Source organism: Cricetulus griseus, chromosome 3 (assembly GCF_003668045.3).
Source record: "Cricetulus griseus strain 17A/GY chromosome 3, alternate assembly CriGri-PICRH-1.0, whole genome shotgun sequence".
Classification (NCBI taxonomy): Eukaryota; Metazoa; Chordata; class Mammalia; order Rodentia; family Cricetidae; genus Cricetulus; species Cricetulus griseus.
In genome coordinates, this window is record NC_048596.1 from 245,698,699 (window position 1) to 245,717,613 (window position 18,915).

The following is an 18,915-nucleotide window of genomic DNA, read 5'->3' on the forward strand; positions in this document are numbered from 1 at the left end:
TTATGATTTTAATTTTAATTTCCACAATTATGAGAGATACTTGGCTCCCTTTAGACATTTATTGATAGTCAGACTATTCTCTTGTGTGAAATTCCTGTCCAAACCTTTTGACCTATTTTTTCCTGTAATCATGGGTTGTTCAAACTCTTTTTTGTTTGTTTGTTTGTTTTTGTTTTTGTTTTTTTGAGAATGTGGAAACTCTTATAAGCTCTGCAGAGAATTCTCTTGTCATTTGTACAAGCAAATGGGTCATCTTTACTTTTTATCTTTTTATTCTCTTTTTTAAAACTAATAATTTTTAGAAAGATTTATTTATTTATTTATTTATTTATTTATTTATTATGTATACAGTGTTCTTCCTGCATGCCGAGAGGCCCACAGATCTCATTCTAGATGGTTGTGAGCCACCATGTGGTTGCTGGGAATTGAACTCAGGACCTCTGGAAGAGCAGCCAGTGCTCTTAACTCCAGATTTTATAGATTTTAAACCATATTCAATAAACTTACAAATCCTGAGATAGATTTATGACATAGTCCTAAGAGATTTTTTTTAGAGCAAAGAGCAAAGAACTCATAAAGATAAAAGATTTTCAAGAGTGTAAAGAAGAAACAGCTTAGAGATAAAAAGACTTCTGAGAGTAGAGAAGAGCAGGTTTAGATATAAGAGATTTGAGGACCATTTGTTTGTGCAGTGGCAGAAGTTGTTATAATTTGCAAGAATTTGAAAATCAGGTGTGATGGGGGATGTCCTTCTGTATGCTGTTAATATATGTTTCTCTTATTGGTTGATGAATAAAACACTGATTGGCTAGTAGCCAGGCAGAAAGTATAAGCGGGGCTACCAGATGAGGAGAATTCTGGGGAGAGGAGGCAGAGAGAAGTGGCCAGTGAGATGCCATGTAGCTACAAGAAGATAGGACAAGCTGGGCATTCTCTGGTAAGGTAAGGCCATGGGGAAATACATAGATTAATAATTATGGGTCAATAATTAAGAGAGAGCTAGCCAGTAAGAAGCCTAATTCAACAACCTAATAGTTTATAATTAATATAAGTATCAGTGTGTTTATTTGGGGCTAAATGGCTTGGGGACCAAGTAGAACAGAAACTCTGTCTATATGAGTGTGTCGTGTTTTAGCCGTTGAGCTGTACTGAGGTCAAGTCATTTGTAGAAAGACAGCAAAGCTTTGATGAAATCTCTGAGTCAGAGGAGGAAAAAAGATTAGAAAAAACAAATCAGAAAAGGAGAGAAAATGTCACAAAATGGGAACTCTACCCAAGAGAGGATTCCTATATTGTAGAGTCCCAGGAGGGCATAAGAAAGCTGTGGGACTTTAACAGAAGGCTCCAGTGACAAAGGACAAACAGCAAGGACACAGACATGAGCAGTTCCTAGGTAGAGATGAGAAAGCTCCAGGAGGAAGCTGAGAACATGTAGGAAGGGAGAAAAGGATGGGAGAGAGAAGGATAAGTATCCTGTTGACAAGGATTTCAGTTGGGGTGTGGCATCCCTAAGCATACTGAGAGACTTGTCAGAGAGAAATGTCCCGAATCATAAGGGAGATGGGCATCCTGCATGTGATGGAGGCCCAGTGGGGCAAGAGGAGCTTCCCAGCACACCAGTGTGGCTTTCTATCATAATAGTAGGCTCCAGTGAGCCAGCTGAGACACAACAGGCAGTTCTGAGGTAACAGTTACCAAGTAGATGAGGATCCAGCAGGCAGAAGGAGAAACAAAGCCTTTGCATGTGACCGGTGCCCAGGAGAGCATCACAGGCTCCAAGAGCCAGAGAGACTGAGAGATGCCAGGAATCTCAGTGGAGAAGCATACCAGGTAGAGGGAAGAAGTGGCTGAAGAGGCAGACTCTAGAATGTGGACTCAAGTATGGTGGGTGCAGGAACAAATGACCTACACATGCCTTAGGAGAGCCAGATCAGCAGCTTGGTTCAATTAGGAGAAGCCAGGCCCTTGGAAGGGGTCTGTCTATTTGTGGCCCTCCCGGAGGTTTTAGCATCAGGTGAGGACATGACTATTTGTGGTTGAGGGGAAGGTTTCTATTGTAGATATGAGGGAGAGTGTGGCCAGAGGCATCTGGAAATGTCAAGAGCAGGGAAAGTAGTACATTCATCATGGCTAGCAGACTGGGCTGGGCCATGAGAGGATGAAAGGCATGGGTCACCACCGCCTGGCCTACATTGTTAGTTTTTGAGGCAGTGTCTCATCCTGTAGTCCAGGCTGATTTGGAACTCAGTATGTATGCTGCTGGCTTTGAACTCCTGATTACCCTGCTTTGTCCTCTTGAGATTATAGATGTGTCCCACCATACCCAGCATGGCTCTAGATTTGGGGTTTTCAAAATAAATCCCCACAGCATCACTTATGGTGCTATGTCTCACCTCCTTCTGGGAGACAGAGTTTCACTATGTAGCTGAGGCAGGGCTTGAACTCATGATCTTCCTGCCTCAGCCTTCTCAGTACGGAGCTAGCAGAAGTGAACCACCACATCTAACTTGCTACAGATCTTAGAAGCAGTAAATCAATAACATTGTCTATGTTAAAGTAAGCACTTTACGATGATAACTAATGTAGTAATGTTTTCAAAACATTTGCCTAATTTACCTTACTCATTTATACACACAAAATACTGGTAATGATTCAAAAGTGATGGGGGGGATGTGGATTAACCACTTGTTAACACAGCCAGCGCATCCAGTTTTTTTGTTTGTTTCTGAGACAAGGTCTTGCTTTGTAGCCCAGGCTGGTCTTGAATGTATAGCAATCCCCCTGCCCCTGCCTCCTAAACTCATTCACCAACACCCTGACACACTGACTGTGCCTCTTGCTGTTTATCAGGAACGTTTTTGCTTTAACCTCACTCCACTTGTAGGGAATAGGGCACTTAGAGCTCATGTGATTCTCTGGGGAGATGACAAGAGCTCAAAGGGCTTCGGCCTTCAAATAGCTGTCAGCATTCCGTGGTGAGTCTCCCATCAGGCTCAGAGGCAGCAAAGTCATCCGGCCTTATCATACACACAAAGGCCTCCTTTAAACTTGAGCCATCTGCGCTCTGGCACTTTCCAATCTCCTCTTGGATATGTAATTTGAGGGCCTCTCACAGGGATTCCAAAGTGTGTGTGCTGATACCTCCTTGCTCAGCTTTCCCTTGTCATTGTCCCGATACACAGCAACTGAAGTGACCCTTCTGCTGTCCAGGTGGCCAGAAGGCTTTAACTGAGACCTACAACCAGTGCTGCTGTCACTTGACTCCTCTCAGTCAGGGTGTGACTGGATGGGTAGAGCTGTGGCTGCCCCTGCACCTAAGGGTCTTGCTTATCAGGTGCTAGGTTGTGTGGTGCATCCCTGACTTCCTGGACAACTGTTCCATCTTGTCTGAGCCATCCCCGCAGGGAGCAAAGCAGCAGTTAGGAGGTTTCTGACTGGGCCGGGCATGGTGGTACCCTCACGGAGCAATCTCTGCCCATCAGATGCAGTGTATGCATGGAGCCTTGGTTCCCATCCAGGCTTGCAGCAGAGCCCAGGACTGGGATCCTATGCTGCTCCATCCACAGTCCTGGGCTCACAACCCCACAACAGCTACTGCTCCTAAAGGCTTCTTAAGTTGATTTACTGTCATCTTATGATGGAGAATTTCTAGAAGACAGTTCAGATTAGATACACAGACTGCTTATGAAGAGGAATTATAGCTAGTTCATAGTTCAGGTCATAATTAATCATCAAAAACCATAAAGATGTGGCTCGAAGGTGGAATGCTTGCCTAGCATTTCTAACTACAAAGATTTGAGCCACAGCACCATAAAACAAACAATAAACAAACAAAGCTGGCCTCTGTGTTGTTGGAGTGCACACCTCACCTACGAGGTCAGGCCTTGGGAGACTGAGTCAGAGGGATACACAGCGAGAGCATATCCTTTAAAACTTAGAGCAGCCTAACGTAGTGGTGCCCCTACACTTAGGAGGCAGAGGCAGGCAGATCTCTGTGAATGTGAGGCCAGCCTGGTCTACCTGGCAAGTTGAAGGCCAGCCATAGCTACATAGAGACTCTGTCTAAAGTACACACACACACACACACACACACACACACACACACACACACACACAGCTGAACAGTAAGTGAAAGACAAGCAAAATGTATCCCATCAAAAAATATGACAGAAAACTAAGAATTCAGGATATTTTAAGCCATTAAGACAGATATATTTCTCTATATAATAGTCTTTATGTACATCTGTTGTGGTTATTTTTAATTAACTAATGTGGGGGATTCCTGTAGCCCAGACTGGCCTTGATGTTGGTGAGGATGCCCTTGACCTCTGACACTTTTGCCTACATGAGAGTTTGAGACCAAAAGGGTTCCATAAGACCCTGTCTCAAAAACAAGCTTGTACATTGGAGCACCAATATTTTTCCTCCTTTGTGTTATCTCCAATGTGGCTGCATATGATGCCAGAAAGAGATGCAGTTCATTGTACCTGCTTTCTTAAGGGGGTGACACAACCCGGACTCTAACACAGAATGTGGGCCTTGTGATCCATTCAATCAAGTCATCTGAAGATCACAGCATCTGAAGATGGTTTCTCTGTGCACCTCTACCCACTACAGGCATGGTACCTGTACTGGCTTTTAAGTGGATGTTGGCTCATTACATTGTAAAAAGTCAGTAAAGTGATTCCAGGGTTTCGAATGGATCTCTTCCCACTGTATTCATTTGAAATGTATCTCTGGAATAATGCCACATCTGCTGTGAAGAGATCTGGGAAGAGAGCAGGACAGAAGTGACAGTGGCTCTGCTGTGGGATGTGTATCTGTCCCAGAGCTGTGCCTTCTCTGTTTACAACTGGAAATAGCTTGAGTTCCTCGCCCTTCCCCCCACCCAATTATTTTTACCATGTAGTTTAAGACATTTACAGAGTGAAAGTGAAATCATCCCCACATACACTTGGGCTTGTTTTTAAAGGCAACACGAGGAGAGGAGATAATTTGGGTCACTTTAAGTTTGGAGTAAAAGATACAAGTAACCACATACACCCAGATTTTTACATCACAGAAAAGCAAAAAAGTGCATTTTGGAAAACCTCTCCACAGAACTTCAATTTTGTCCCGATTCAAAGTTCCCAGAAAACCTATTCAGAAACTGGGTTGAATTAAAGCTTGGTGCTTCTATACCTCCTTTGTTGCTGATGTCTTCAGCAAATCCTTCAAACTTAGTGCCTGAGAGGGTTAATTTGTTAAATAGCTAACCGATGAAGACAGCATGGGAAGGACAGCAAGCTAAGTGATGGAAGAGAAAACTGAAGACAGGGCTTTCAAAGCAGACACATTTAAAGGGAGCAGGCAGCTTACCAGGAGCTGTGCCCTGAGGGTGGAGTTACAGGGATGGATCCAGGAGGCTTAGCCAGGGAGGTGCAACCTACAGGCTGATGGTGATCCTGGAGGACCTGAACTCCCTGTGTGGCTGAGGAATGTCCAAATGTGAAAGGGAAGCCAGGGAAAACTGAACTGAAGACCCAGGCTTTTCAAAGAGGGGGGGTGGGGTGGAGAGAGGAAACCCTATCAACTATCAACGGAAATAGTGAATTTGGGTAAACATTCTCTCTCCAGGCAGTTAACGCCTTCTTCACCTTCCTGGTGTGAGCATAAGAGCCTCAGAAGTAAAAGGAACCCTGGCAATTGCTTTGGAATACCCAGGAGCTGACAGCAATGGACAGGCAAGTGAGAGAGGGCCCAGTTCTGCAGGACAGCAGAACGCTATTTACATGCATTTAAAGGGTGGAGAAAGGGCACTATTAGTAGGGAGCCACTGAGAATGGGTTGTGGGAGATGGAATTTTGAGCTCTCTGTTCAGAATGTTTATGCTTTCAAAGCCAGCACCACTAATGCTCCTCATAATGCTGTCTTCCTTCTCAGGAAACAGACAGCTGAGACCCTGTTGTCTCTGTCACCTGCTGAAACTGCCAACCTCAAGGAAGGAATCAATTTTTTTCGAAATAAGACTACTGGCAAAGAGTACATTTTATACAAGGAGAAAAACCACCTAAAGGCATGCAAGAACCTCTGCAAGCACCAAGGAGGCCTGTTCATAAAAGACATTGAGGATTTAGACGGAAGGTACCATGGGGCCTTTGCTCTCTTGCCGGGGACCCTGTTTGCAGTTAGATTTGAAACGTGCTCATACAGACATTTCAAACGACCAAATAAACAAATTGCTTCTAGAAAGCTTTCCTCTTGTTTCCTTGGGACAGTTTTCTAGCTTCAAAATTATATGTGTTGCTTAGGTTTCCTTTCTCTTCTCTCTTTCTAAGAACTCTAATTTAGCTTGACAATCCTCGCTGTTGTAACCTAGCTTCTAGAGTATGTGTACGTGTGTGGGAATGTTCGGGATGCAGGGGTGGGCACACACATATGCGGTATTGCATTCATCAAAGATTCAAGTCTTCCAGAAGTTTCGTTTTCCCAGGACACACACACACACACACACACACACACACACACACACCAGAGAGAGAGAGAGAGAGAGAGAGAGAGAGAGAGAGAGAGAGAGAGAGAGAGAGAGACAGACAGACACACAGAGACACAGAGACACAGAGACACAGAGAGACAGGCAGAGAGCCCTTCCCAACCGTGCTGGGAAGTAGATGGAATTCTTCCGTCAGCCGAGCCCTGCTTATCAGAGACAAAGTCCCAGCTGTCCCCATCCTAACATTAGTCGTCTGGTTATTCCTTCTAAGGACTCATGCTTTTGCCAGCCTCCATTCTCATCTCTCCTTGGGCAGCAGCAATGTTAGGACAGAGTTGTTTGGCTTTGGGAAACTATCTGGCACAGCTCAAGGGAATTCCGGGGCATCTGCTCTGTCAGCACCAGTTGCTTTCTGGATACGGAACCCTTTACAGCAGTGGTTCTCAACCTGTGGGTTGCGATTCCTCAGGACTGAACAACCCTTTCACACAGGGGTCTCCTGAGACATCAGAAAACATAGATATTTACATTACAATTCATAAGACTAGCAAAATTACAGTTATGAAGGAGCAAGGAAATAACTGTATGCTTGGGGGTCATCACAGCCTGAGGGACTGTTTTGAAGTGTCCCAGCATTAGGAAGGCTAAGAAGCACCGCTGTAGCAGACTCCTCTGCAGCCTGACGTGGTCTGAGGCCTGTGTCCTTGGGTGTTGGGCCTTTTCCTTCCTTTGTGTCATTGATCTTATTGCTCTAGTCATGTATGGATAGTTCGGTGCTAGAGGGCGCTGAGGAGTTGTCCAAGAATGTCCCCCTATCATTGTGTAGAGGACATTTGCACATCTACCCATAGATTTGTGGGGCTACACACGCAGTTTCACGGTTCATGTTATTATATGTGCATGCTATTACACATGCAGTTTCACAGTTCATGTTATTACATGTGCTATTAGACTTTCCAGTGCTAATCTGTCACACCTGTAGTCAAAAAGTGCAGGTAATATTCCAAGTGGGCTGTCTGTTGGCTTTCTTCTGAGGGAATCTCATCTCCACTGTCTCTAGTAGATTTTTGCAGAACTCAGGGTGGATAGAAGTTTTTTCTCTTGCTGATTGTCGTTGGGAAACTTTGAATTTCCTGTCTTTCAACACGTAGCAAACCACTTGGGGGGGGGTGTTAAAGCTAAGTGTGATCTCTCCTTCCTGCCTGCCTGCATTAGAAGCCCGCCTCACCACTCACCAGCTCAGGAATAACCTTGAGCAAGTTCATAACCTTTCTCGGCCTCGGTCTGCTCATCTGTAAAATGAAATGTTTGCTATTGAAGCATGAGGGCCTATGTTCAAATCCATAGTGTTTATGTAAAAAGTCAGGCACTCTGGCATGTGTCTGCAACCCCAACCTCTGGGGAGGCAGAGACAGGAGGATCCCTGGGGCTTCCTAGAAAGCCAGTCTAATGTAATCAATGAACTCCAAGTTCAATGAGAGACCCTGGGTCAAAAAGAGTAAGTGGAAATAACGAGGAAGGAGCGACTGCAAGTGATGGACACGTTATGAAAGACAATATGAAGCTAATTGTTTTTCAAGTTCTAATTCTGTCTTGGATGTTTTGGTTCGGGTAGTGGATAAATGCATAAAATATATTCAATTCTGAACGGGTAAGACTGAAGCTCACGTTCTATTCTGAATGTCAATTCTAACTATATGTAAGTTCATGAAGTTTCATAGACTTCCTGGAAAATTTTGGTATGTAATTTTTAAAAATTTATTTGCGAGATTTTTTAAAATAATAAAGCTTATTTTAAAAAAATTGAAAAAGGGAAAAAGTAAATGGAAAAAAATTGAGAAAGACTTCTGATAGTGACTTTTGGATTACACACTTGCATGTACGTGTTCACACACAAAAAGAATCATCCACTCACTCAAAACCTACAAAAAGTATTTAGAAGACCATCCCCTGTAGTATATCATGAATAGCCAATAAATGTTCACCATTGTTACTCTTCCTGTGGGACATGAACTTCCTGTGTTGTCTGTATATACAGATTATTGAGAAGAACTGATTTTTTCTGCATTCAGTTCCTCACCACAGATCAGCCATTCTTGCCTAAAGCAAAGCCATAAGGTGGTTGATCTTACTTTCACTTTGCCAAGAGCTTAGCCTTGTTTTGTGTGAATATTTGTGTGTGTGTGTGTGTGTGTGTGTGTGTGTGTGTGTGTGTGTGTGTGTGGTGTGTATGTGGGGAGGGGCAGATGTTGATGGAGAGTTTCTTCCTTAGTCACACTACATGTGATTTTTTGAGTCTCTCATTGAACTTGGAACTCACCAATTAAGCTATATCAGGCTAGGAAGCCCCAGGGATCTTCCTGTCTCCACATTCCCAGTGCTGGTTATAGGTGCACGCTGTCACTCTTAGCTTTTTGCAGCAGTGCAGAGGTTTAGACTCAAGTTCTCCTGCTTGTGTGCAAGCCCTTCACCCACTGAGCCATTCCCTAGTCCATATACCTGTTCTCTTTGCTACCTTCACAGGGAAGCCAGGCACGCTTCACTTTATTCTTTGTGGAGCTCATTGCTCAGTAGCTAAACTGTATGCCTTTGATGGCTCCCATTTGCCTGACCTTCTATTCTTCTACTTGAGCCCTCTGTGTAGTTACCAATCCCTGAGAGACATCTTCTCCAGGGTACACTCAAGCATAGTCCATTCCTACCTGCCATTCAGTCAGTTTTCTTCCTGACACATAACCAAGAGCAACATATCTCAGGGGCTATACATTTCATGTCCTTAAATTGAACATGCTCACAACTTCTGTGTGTGGAGTGGAGTCCTCCTCATGCCCACCTGTTCACTTCTGTCTCTCTCTTGTCCCCTCCTAGCCCTTCCTCACCTCTTCCTTTCTTCTGACCCTGCATCTTCTCTTGTCCCACTCCTGCCTCCTCCCATCAAGCTGCCACCCAACTACACTGAGCTCTGACAGCTTTCTCTCTTGGGTCCTAGTGTGCTTTACAGTTCCATTTGGAATGAATGTCTCATCCTAAGTTTTAGAGGTTGCTGTTCACTTATTCCTGAGAAAGAAAGGGCCACAAAGTAATCCTTCATAAATTGAACTACAGACTGTGCTTTCTAACTGACCAGTAATGAACATTTAAAAATTCTGGATATAATGAAGCTTAGAAATGTCACCATGACATGCTTACAAGTTTAAATAGATGTTTTTGATTTCTTCCTCAAATGATGTTTCTGGCAGGAGACATCCCTTGGTTAAAAAATTCCTTGCTTCTTGAATGTCAGCAGGAACTTATGAGCAACCCCAAGTCTGACAAGCTTTATTTTCTGGGTAGACGAAAGGACACTGAATATGGTAGCTCATGCTTGGGATTCCAGTGCTTGGGAGACGGAGGCAGGGTTTTTTTTTGTTTGTTTGTTTGTTTTTGTTTATTTGGGACCAGTTTGGGCTACAGAGTAAAATTCTGACTGAAAAACAAAACAAAAAAAACAAAAAATAAGACTGAGCTAGGCAGAGTGAACCACGCAATGGTGGAGTACATGTGTAATCAAAGCATTCAGGAGGAGGCAGAGGGATTAGGAGTTTATGGTCATCCTCAGCTACATAGTAAGGTCAAGGCTGGCTTGGTCTACATGAGATCCTGTCTCAAGAAAGTTGAAGGGAGAAAGCAAGAAGAAAGGTAAGAAAGAAGGGAGTTGGTTCAAGCAAATAGCAAAAATTGCACAGCACCTCCTCTAAGAAGTCTCCTGCTTGCTCTAGTCTAAGTCTTATTCTGAAATGGAATTAAATTAGTAAATAGAAATGTAGAACACTCACCCAAATAATGACTGATAAAACCAAATTTTAGTGTATGTTGTAAATGTTACGAGAGATATGCATTCAAGAATATATTCACTTTTAGCCAGATGTGGTCACACACACCTTTAATCCCAACACTTGGGAGACAGAGGAAAGTGGATCTCTATGAGTTCAAAGCCAGCCTGGTCTACAAAGAGAGTTCCAGGACAGCCATAGGTATACAAAGAGGCCCTATCTTGAAAAATCAAAGGAAGAAAAGAAGAAAAAAATATACTTACTCTGCCTGAAATTCATGTTTATCTGAGTATATCATAACTGATCCAGTAATCATGCTCTCAAACCTTAAACTCTAGGGAAACATTTTTTGGGATTTGAAACTAGTTGAACACTAGAGCTGAAGGGTTGCAAGTGGATAAGTCACACATATGTATGAGCACATTCTCACTGAACCTCACTTTGCTGTTATGGGAAGGGCCTTTTGAGCAGTTTTGGACAAGGGCTGTCTTCAGGAGCGTGGGCTCCTATCATCACTTTGCTTCTCTGGGTACAGTCATCGCTTTACCCCTGGCCAGCCTTCACTTTTTCCCCTAGAGCCTGTGTATGACTAACCTCATTCCAGACTGACTATCCCTCTGAGCACTGGCTCAGGAGACGACCGTTCTGTTGTCTCTAACACACAACATTGCATGACACAGACTTGATCATCACATTTAAAAACGTTGTTTGATGATTAGCCAGCATTTCCTTGGCTCCCCTAGTATCATCTGTTCATAGATTTTCTTTCATTTATTTTGCGTTCCATCAATTGCTTTGACTTCCCTCTCATGAGTTGCCATCCTGCTTCATCAGCACTAACTGTCTTTTTCACTATGTCATACAGCTGACTATCATCCCCCTCACACTCCCTCAGGTCCGTTAAATGTACAAAGCACAACTGGAAGTTAGATGTGAGCACCATGAAGTACATCAACCCTCCAGGGAGCTTCTGTCAGGACGAGCTGGGTAAACACTTATCAATACTTCCTGCTAGGGTGGGTCGGGGAGGGGAGACTTTGGCAGCTTCCAATCTCCAAGTGTTGGATCTGTTCTGATTTTAAACCATTCGACCTACCTGATTTATTGATAGTTTTTGTGAGACAAGGCCGTGCTTTCTCGTGTTTATTGATCATTTGCTTTTCATCTTTGGAGACCCTGCCCGCTCCTTTCACTAGCTCGTTTATTGATTGGGTACTTGATTTCTCATTGTTTAGCTTTTCTAGGTATGACTTTTCTGCCAGATGTATAGTAAACAAATCTATTCTCCTAGTCTGTGGCCATTCTTCACCAAATTGCTCCATTTGCTGGGCAGAAGCTTGCTAATGTCATGAAGTCCTACCTGTCGATTGTTGGTGCCATTTCCTGATAGAACTGGAGTCCTATTCAGAAACTTCATACCCATGGCCATCCACATTTTGGACTCTCTCACCTACTCTTTCCCCTAGAAGTTCCACTGTTTTAGATCCTGTATTAAGGTATTTGATCCTTTTGGGTTAATTTTCAATAGAGTAAAAGATGGCAATCTGATTTCATTCTTGGCAAGTGGGTATCTCGTTTTACCAGCACCATTTGTTGAAGCTATTTTCTTTTCACTAATGTATATTTTTGGGATCTTTGTACCATCCTGCTTTTTTCTAATCTTGGCTCAGTGGAAAATTTGTACTTTGATTAAATTCATTCTTAAGTATTTTATTCTTTTTGACCATCCCATAAACATAATTTTAAGATTGCTTATTGCTATGTATAGAAATATTGATTTCATATTGATCACCTATCTGATTTGCATGTCTTTTACTCCATTTTCTTGCATAATTGTTTTTAATCAGAAGCCTCCAGGCAGAAGTGGCAAGAGAAGAGCCTCCTGGTTCTGTTTCTGCTCTCACAGTGAAAGCAGCTGTGTGTTTGTCAACTGTCCTTTTTCAGGTTGAGGAACTGCTTTGCTACTCTCTGTCTCCTAACAGTATCTTCTAACTCATAAAAGGATGCTGCATTTTGTCAAATATCTTTTCTGTAACCGTTAAGATGCTCATGTATTTCCTCCTTTCCTTCTGCCAATATGATGTAGCCCGTTGAGTTTTGAATATTGAATTATCATTGCATTTTTCAAATATTGAACCAGTCTGGCAATCGAGCTCACTTGGGCATAAGTGATTCTGTTTCAGACCAACTAGGTCAGTAGTAATACCTTGATACCAAAACCAGACAAACATACTGCAAGAGAAGAAAACTAAAGCTGTTGTTGGGAATTATTTACTTACTTTTCTTATTGTTGTGACCAAATTCCTGGGAAGGAGCAATTTAAGAGAGGAGAGGTTTCTTTTGGCTCATGATTGGAATGGACATGTGACACATCTTGGTGTATTCTAAGCTTTCCTATGCTGGCATTCCTCTGCATGGCAGCATCCCTCTGCATGACGTCACTCATGCTGCCTGCGCAGGATTCCTCTGCAAGACGTCACTCATCATGCTGCCTGCCTGTGGCTTATTTCTTGTATCTGTCAGTCATCTCATCTCTCAAGTCTAATGTGAGTGACTTGAAACTACTTCCTAGTTATACGTCTTGGCATTTGTCATCAGGTTAGGAGTTCCTTCTCGTACATTCTCTCAGCCACTTGACCTTCTCTCTTTCACTGGTTTCATTACACAGCAGTTGTGTGGAGATGGATGTGTCAAACATGCCTGAGATCCCCTGAGTTACTTTAGTGTAGCATGAATAAGGGTATGAACATCATCAGTAGCCATTGTTTTGGTAGGTGCTGTGCAATCAATGAGTATTCTCTTCTGTTGTGAGTGATTTTGAACCTCTTTGCTTGTACTATATGTTTCTCTTTCAGTGTATTTCCGAAAAGATCATTTTACCACTTGCTCAGATTTATCTCCCTTTGGTTCTAGTTGTCGAAATGGATGGAAACGATGGGCTTTTCCTTATAGAATTGAATCCTCCTAACCCTTGGGACTCTGATCCCAGGACTCCTGAAGAGTTGGCTTTTGGGGAAGTACAGGTAAGGACATATTAAAATTATAATATTCCTAACAACAAAATAAAACTAAGATCTCCTTCATAGATATATTTGCATATCTTCATACCTATATTTACTTACATAGAAAGAAATTATATATGTACACACATGTAACCTGCAAAAATTATGTTTTAGAGGAGGTTTCAATGAAGAGATATGTAAAACAGTTGGGAAAAGTTCAGGAACTACCCTTAGTATCTGAACATTTTTGGATAAGATGGTATATCATCAGTGCTTTGATGATAAAATATTTGAGGCTAAGACTTTATGAAGGAAAGAGGCTAATTTAAAGCATAGTTTGAGAGCTTCAAAAGCATGTTGTTTGCATGTGCCCAGATCTGGTGATGGATGGACTAACAATGGCAAGAGTGTGCATGAAAGTGGCATGTCATACATGCAGAACAATGACTGGAGGGACAGGCCAGTCCCTTCATGAAACTCATTCTTGAGGGAACTAGCAGCTCCTGAGATCCTGTGATGCTGCAAGAACTACGTTGATCTCTTCTAAAATTTCTGCCCCTAATGAATTAATTACCTCACACCAGGCTCTACCTTTTAAAGATCCCATGCACTCTCAGCATCCCCACCCTGGCTACCAAGTTGCAAGCACAGGACCTTTGGGGAATAATCTGTATTCCCATTGTGACAGATAACAAGCTGTGCATTTTTGCACCTCATCCTGAGTCTTGAATGAATTTTCTATCTTCAGGACATGTTCCTCTAAAGAAAATATTTCAGAAGTTTGGGGAAGATAAATACACAAAGATATATATATATATATATATATATATATATATATATATATATATTCTGTAGCTTCAGGAAGCTGTGTGCATTTGGACAACTATTTTGTTTGTTTTGTTTTGCTTTGCTTTGTTTGAACAAATGAGACTGCACTCAGGAATAATAAAAAAGAATTTGATTCCTGACGGTTCCTTGTGTCATAGCTAACTCTTATCTTATCTTTTCTCCTTGTGTTCTTTGTCTGTGGGTGTGCCAGGCAGAGGAAAGCAAGAGGGTGAGGAATGAGTTTAGAATTCCCCTATCTGTAGGTGTGCCAGGCAGGGGGAAGCAAGAGGGTGAGGAATGAATTTAGAATCCCCTACCTGTGTCTGTCTGGAAGTCATTGTTGATACCCATTCTTGGAGGCCCTTGGTACCTGCATAGGTAGTAAGAAGGTAATGTAGTGCAGAAAACCATACAGTTCAGTTCGCATGATTTCACTCCAGTCTGCAGTTGTTCCAACCCACCAAACTAATCAGGAGTCATGTAATCAACATGCCTTGATGCCACACTGTCGTGTTATGTTCCTTGATGCTAGTCCTAATGTTTCTAACTGCTTTACCTTGGAAACTGTGCTGCTTAGATTGGCCACACAATACCTAAACATAGAGGATCTGGTTTAAAGAGAGTAAAATCAGGTGCATCCGTTGGTTTGACACCAGGCCCTGTTCTGGCAGTCTGTGGAGGGGGCTGTGCTCTGTCAGTGCATTCCTGCAGTTGGAACTGAGCAGAGTTGACCTGACCGTGTCAGAGAAACATCCTGAGCCATCACTCCATTGTGGTTGACCAGTAACCCGATCATAACAGTAATCTCACTCTCTTCTAACAGATAACATATCTCACTCATGCCTGCATGGACCTCAAGTTGGGAGACAAGCGGATGGTGTTTGACCCTTGGTTAATTGGCCCTGCTTTTGCCCGAGGATGGTGGTTGCTACATGAGCCTCCATCTGATTGGCTGGAGAGGCTGTGCAAAGCAGACCTCATTTACATCAGTCACATGCACTCAGACCACCTGAGGTAACGAAGCCAAGCCAAGCCCAACTCCTAAGATAACCAGTGGCTGAACTACAGGCATCAATGGAATCTTGATGGTTGCTGCTTTGTTTCTTAGACAGGCTCTTAAGAAGTCCAGGCTGGCCTTGAACTCACTATGTAGCTGAGGATGCCCTTGAACTCCTGATCCTTATACTTCTACTTCCAAATGCTGGGATTATAGACATGTTCCACTATGCCTGGCTTATGAAAGGTTTTTAGATTCTTCTACAATCACTGCCCACTCTGACTTGCCCCATTTGGACTGTGAAAAAGAAGAGAAATAAAAGTACATTTTTGAACATGTACTACAATTTTAATTTTAAAAGTGCTCCACAGTTTATACCAACAGGAATGATGAAGGAGCCTTTATGGAAAGGAGGGTGGTTGATAACTCGCAGACTTCTGCTTTGTCCTAGTTGGAACATGAAAAGGCATAAAGCCCATCAGACTGGCCTTTTAGTTCCAAATTTGTAGTACAAACCAAGATATATATATATTTGTAAAGGGTCAGTGTTCTCAGCATTTGAAGATCTGAGGCAGGAGGATCAGGGAACTCAATGCCAGTGTAGGCTACATAGCAAAACTGTCTCAAAAATGACAAACAGCTACTGTTTTTATATACATATATAAAGGACTACTTGAATTCTTTGGGCTTTGTAAGCCATAGAACACATACTGAACCTCGCTCAACATTGCCATTGAGACAGGAGAGCCACAGGGAGTCACAAATGAGAGCAGGAACTAATAAAAAATGTTGGTGATAGACATAATTTCTATGAGTCATGGAAGATTATTGCCTTTATCTCACATTATCTTGTAATAATTACATAAAAGCAGGGAGAAGTCTGGCTCACGAACTGGTGTGCCTAGTCCTGGTCTGTTGCTTGATGAAACAGAGCCTTGCTATGTATCCAGGCTGGTTTCGGTCTTTCTGTCTCAGTCTCCCAGGTGCTAGGATTACCATGCTTCATTGCTGTGACCTGCTTTAGAACATCTTCACAGTGTTCTTAAATGCCCAGTCTCAAGTTAGCCTAGCCATCACGCCTGTGAATCAGGAATGGTGCTAGTAACCCAAAGGACGCCTCTGGAATCCCGGCAACCAGAAGGGAGGATGAAAACAGAGCCTCCAATTCAGAAGTCACACTAAACAACAACAACAACAAATTCTTCTTTTTTAATGAATGAATTATCAGAAGAAGGCAGGTCATATTTTCACTCTGTGTTTAATTATGGGTTGTGTCAGTTTTTACGCTGTTTGTATGCTTTTGGTCCCTTTTTCTTAGTCACTAATATTAAACATTGTAATGTCCACAATATTTCTCAAGTACCTTAACTTTTTCATCTGCGATCCTCTACGATAAACTGTATGCTGGATGTACTTTGCTAGAATGCCCCTGTTAAGGATAAAATGTCCGTTGTTGGTTGGATGACTCCTAAAGGATGCAGAACTAGAGGAAATGACTATATAAATGCATACAGTTTAAAGGGAAATGGCTTAAATTTTGAATGAACTGAATTAGTAATCAACATATTGCTTACAACTCACTTCTTAACTGTCTAACCCCAGATACCGCAGTATTACAAAACTTTGCTTGTCTGTTGCAATACTCTTACCCTCAATTAGTTTCTAGAACTACACTTGTCTAATCTGAGGCTTGTGGAAGTCCCGGGTGCATGTTTTGTAATAACCGCCATGTGTGCTGATGATTTTGTATAGCTTGTTATATTAAGTAAGAAAGTCAGTGGTATGTAAATGATGCATTACACATCGTTTACAATTGCCCGAGTCTTAAAGAGAGGCATTCTATTAGACAGTACTGAATTCGGGGTAGGACAGGGAGAAGAACTTTAAATGGCATTTGGTCAAGGTGATCTTTTGCCACCAATGGGTGATAAGGACACTGTACTTAACATATAACAGCTTTGCCTCAGGAGGCCCTGACACTGGCTCTCAACTGGCCCATCTGGCCAATGGCAAAAGCTGGTGAGTTTTCCTCTTTCACTCCATCTCTGTGGTAAAACCCTTCTCATTTTGATTATTTTCTGGTCAATTAATAACCATGGAGGCCCTTTACCCCAATCCTACCATCTGACCTTTACTTTCTAAATAAAACTTCCCAGAACTATTTAAAAAAAAAAAAGAGGGAGAAAACAGTGTGGTGTAGCAAATAGTGTTCAAAGAAATGTGATTTTATAATGCCAGTTAGTATTGTTACCTTATATTAGCAGATGAGGGTAAGAAAACCACTGCATTTAGTTACTTTTCTGCTGTTTTAATAAAACACTGTGACCAAGGCAACTTATAGAAGAAACAATTTATCTGGACTAACAGTTCCAGAGCATTAGAGTTCATGTTGGGTGGGATGAAGGGATGGCTGTTGTGATGGCTAGAACAACAACATATTAAACCAGGAGCATGAAGCAGAGAGAACGCCCTAGTGACATCCTTCCTCTGAGGCCACACCTCCTAAGCCCACCTCGCGCCAACTAGGAACCAATATATTCAAATGGTCAAGACTATGGGGATATGCTCTTTCATACTGCCACAGCTATAAGTAGTAAATTAACCCTTTGGGGCTAATATTTCTCCTAATCTTCGTTATAGTACGAGATTTGTTTTCTGAACTCAGAGATTAAAGGTAAGTCAAAAGAATCCTGGAACTTTTAAAATTTTTGCTCAGGGAAGAAAACCTGCTTTCTCCCCAACTCATAGGTTCTGCTTATTTGGGAAGTTCTTCACAGTGTGGGAATGTTATATTAGTGCAGGCGATGTATGCTGACATACGTATTGTGCTTATGGTAATGTATTTCATGTCATATGATAGCCTGCTTCTTTTATGTATTTGTCTTTAGGTTACAGTCATGTGGTACCATGCCCAGATACTAGTCTGATTCTAAAACAGAAACTATCTTCTAATGGAAGCAGTGCTAAGTTTGGTCAGAAAAACCAAAGCTTCAATACCAGTTTATCATTTGTATTGCATCACATGTATGACTATGTTTTCTTATCTATAAAAATGAAATCCTCAGAGCATATAAAAAGAATCAAATGATCACTGGGCTGAGTCAGGAGGATCTTTAGGGACTCTGGGTCAGATTGGGCTACACAATGAGACCCTATCTCAACCAAAGCAAAACAAAACACCCGCCACAAAACAAAACAAAAAGCAACAATAACATCAGCAACAACAAAAACACAGCAGAAAAGAATCAAAATATCTGGAAACACCTGTGATAGAATGGGTATATAGCTGTTTGTTCACCTCTCTACCATACCCTACAGTGCTACATAAAAATCCTATGTTATGAATGCTCAATAGAAATGAAAATTACTTTCATGTATATCAGCAGTTGAAAAGACTTGGATAACTAGTTATACAGAGTTGAGATTACTAGAATGTTTATCATCTCCGTTAAATTTTCCTGTATGGCACCTCTAGTAACGAGTACTCCAAAGGATGAACAATATCCCGCACCCCAGCCAGCCTCACCACTCAAAGCAATGCTGGTGTAGAACATTGGACTCACACACTTGGCTGATATCCATTCCAAGGTTTGTGGTATGGTCTAGCCGTGAAGTGGCGTCTCCTGAGATGTTGCCATTAGTATGAGCAGGAACCCATCCCTGAGCTCTCACGAAAAGATAATTCCCAACTCCTTCCTTTTCAGTCAACATGTTGTCCTCTTGTTAGTGAATCCCTAAAAACAACAACAACAACAACAAAAAAAAAAACAAAAAAAAACCTTTCACTGTTTTCCATCCCTCTGA

General features: G+C 42.1%; 1 protein-coding gene and 1 long non-coding RNA gene across 5 annotated transcripts in view; one reads left to right on the plus strand and one right to left on the minus strand.

Moving 5' to 3' along the window:
• Cmah (cytidine monophospho-N-acetylneuraminic acid hydroxylase) overlaps positions 1-18,915 on the plus strand; it is a 99,487-nt gene that overhangs the window by 43,493 nt on the left and 37,079 nt on the right. Inside the window, exons 4-8 of one of the 2 annotated variants that reach the window (XM_027409341.2) lie at positions 5,617-5,723; positions 5,923-6,123; positions 11,180-11,271; positions 13,198-13,307; positions 14,938-15,128. In XM_027409341.2, coding sequence (XP_027265142.1) covers positions 5,716-5,723; positions 5,923-6,123; positions 11,180-11,271; positions 13,198-13,307; positions 14,938-15,128 — 602 coding nt within the window. In that variant the 5' untranslated portion in view covers positions 5,617-5,715. Of the gene's footprint in view, positions 1-5,616; positions 5,724-5,922; positions 6,124-11,179; positions 11,272-11,575; positions 11,781-13,197; positions 13,308-14,937; positions 15,129-18,915 lie in introns of those variants that run through there. The other variant, XM_027409344.2, reaches the window with a different exon arrangement.
• LOC118238608 overlaps positions 1-18,915 on the minus strand; it is a 77,050-nt gene that overhangs the window by 33,812 nt on the left and 24,323 nt on the right. Inside the window, exons 4-5 of one of the 3 annotated variants that reach the window (XR_004769364.1) lie at positions 18,675-18,845; positions 14,432-14,484 (exon numbers count right to left, since the gene is read on the minus strand). This is a non-coding gene — a long non-coding RNA (uncharacterized LOC118238608). Of the gene's footprint in view, positions 1-988; positions 18,846-18,915 lie in introns of those variants that run through there. The other 2 variants (XR_004769361.1, XR_004769362.1) reach the window with 2 other exon arrangements.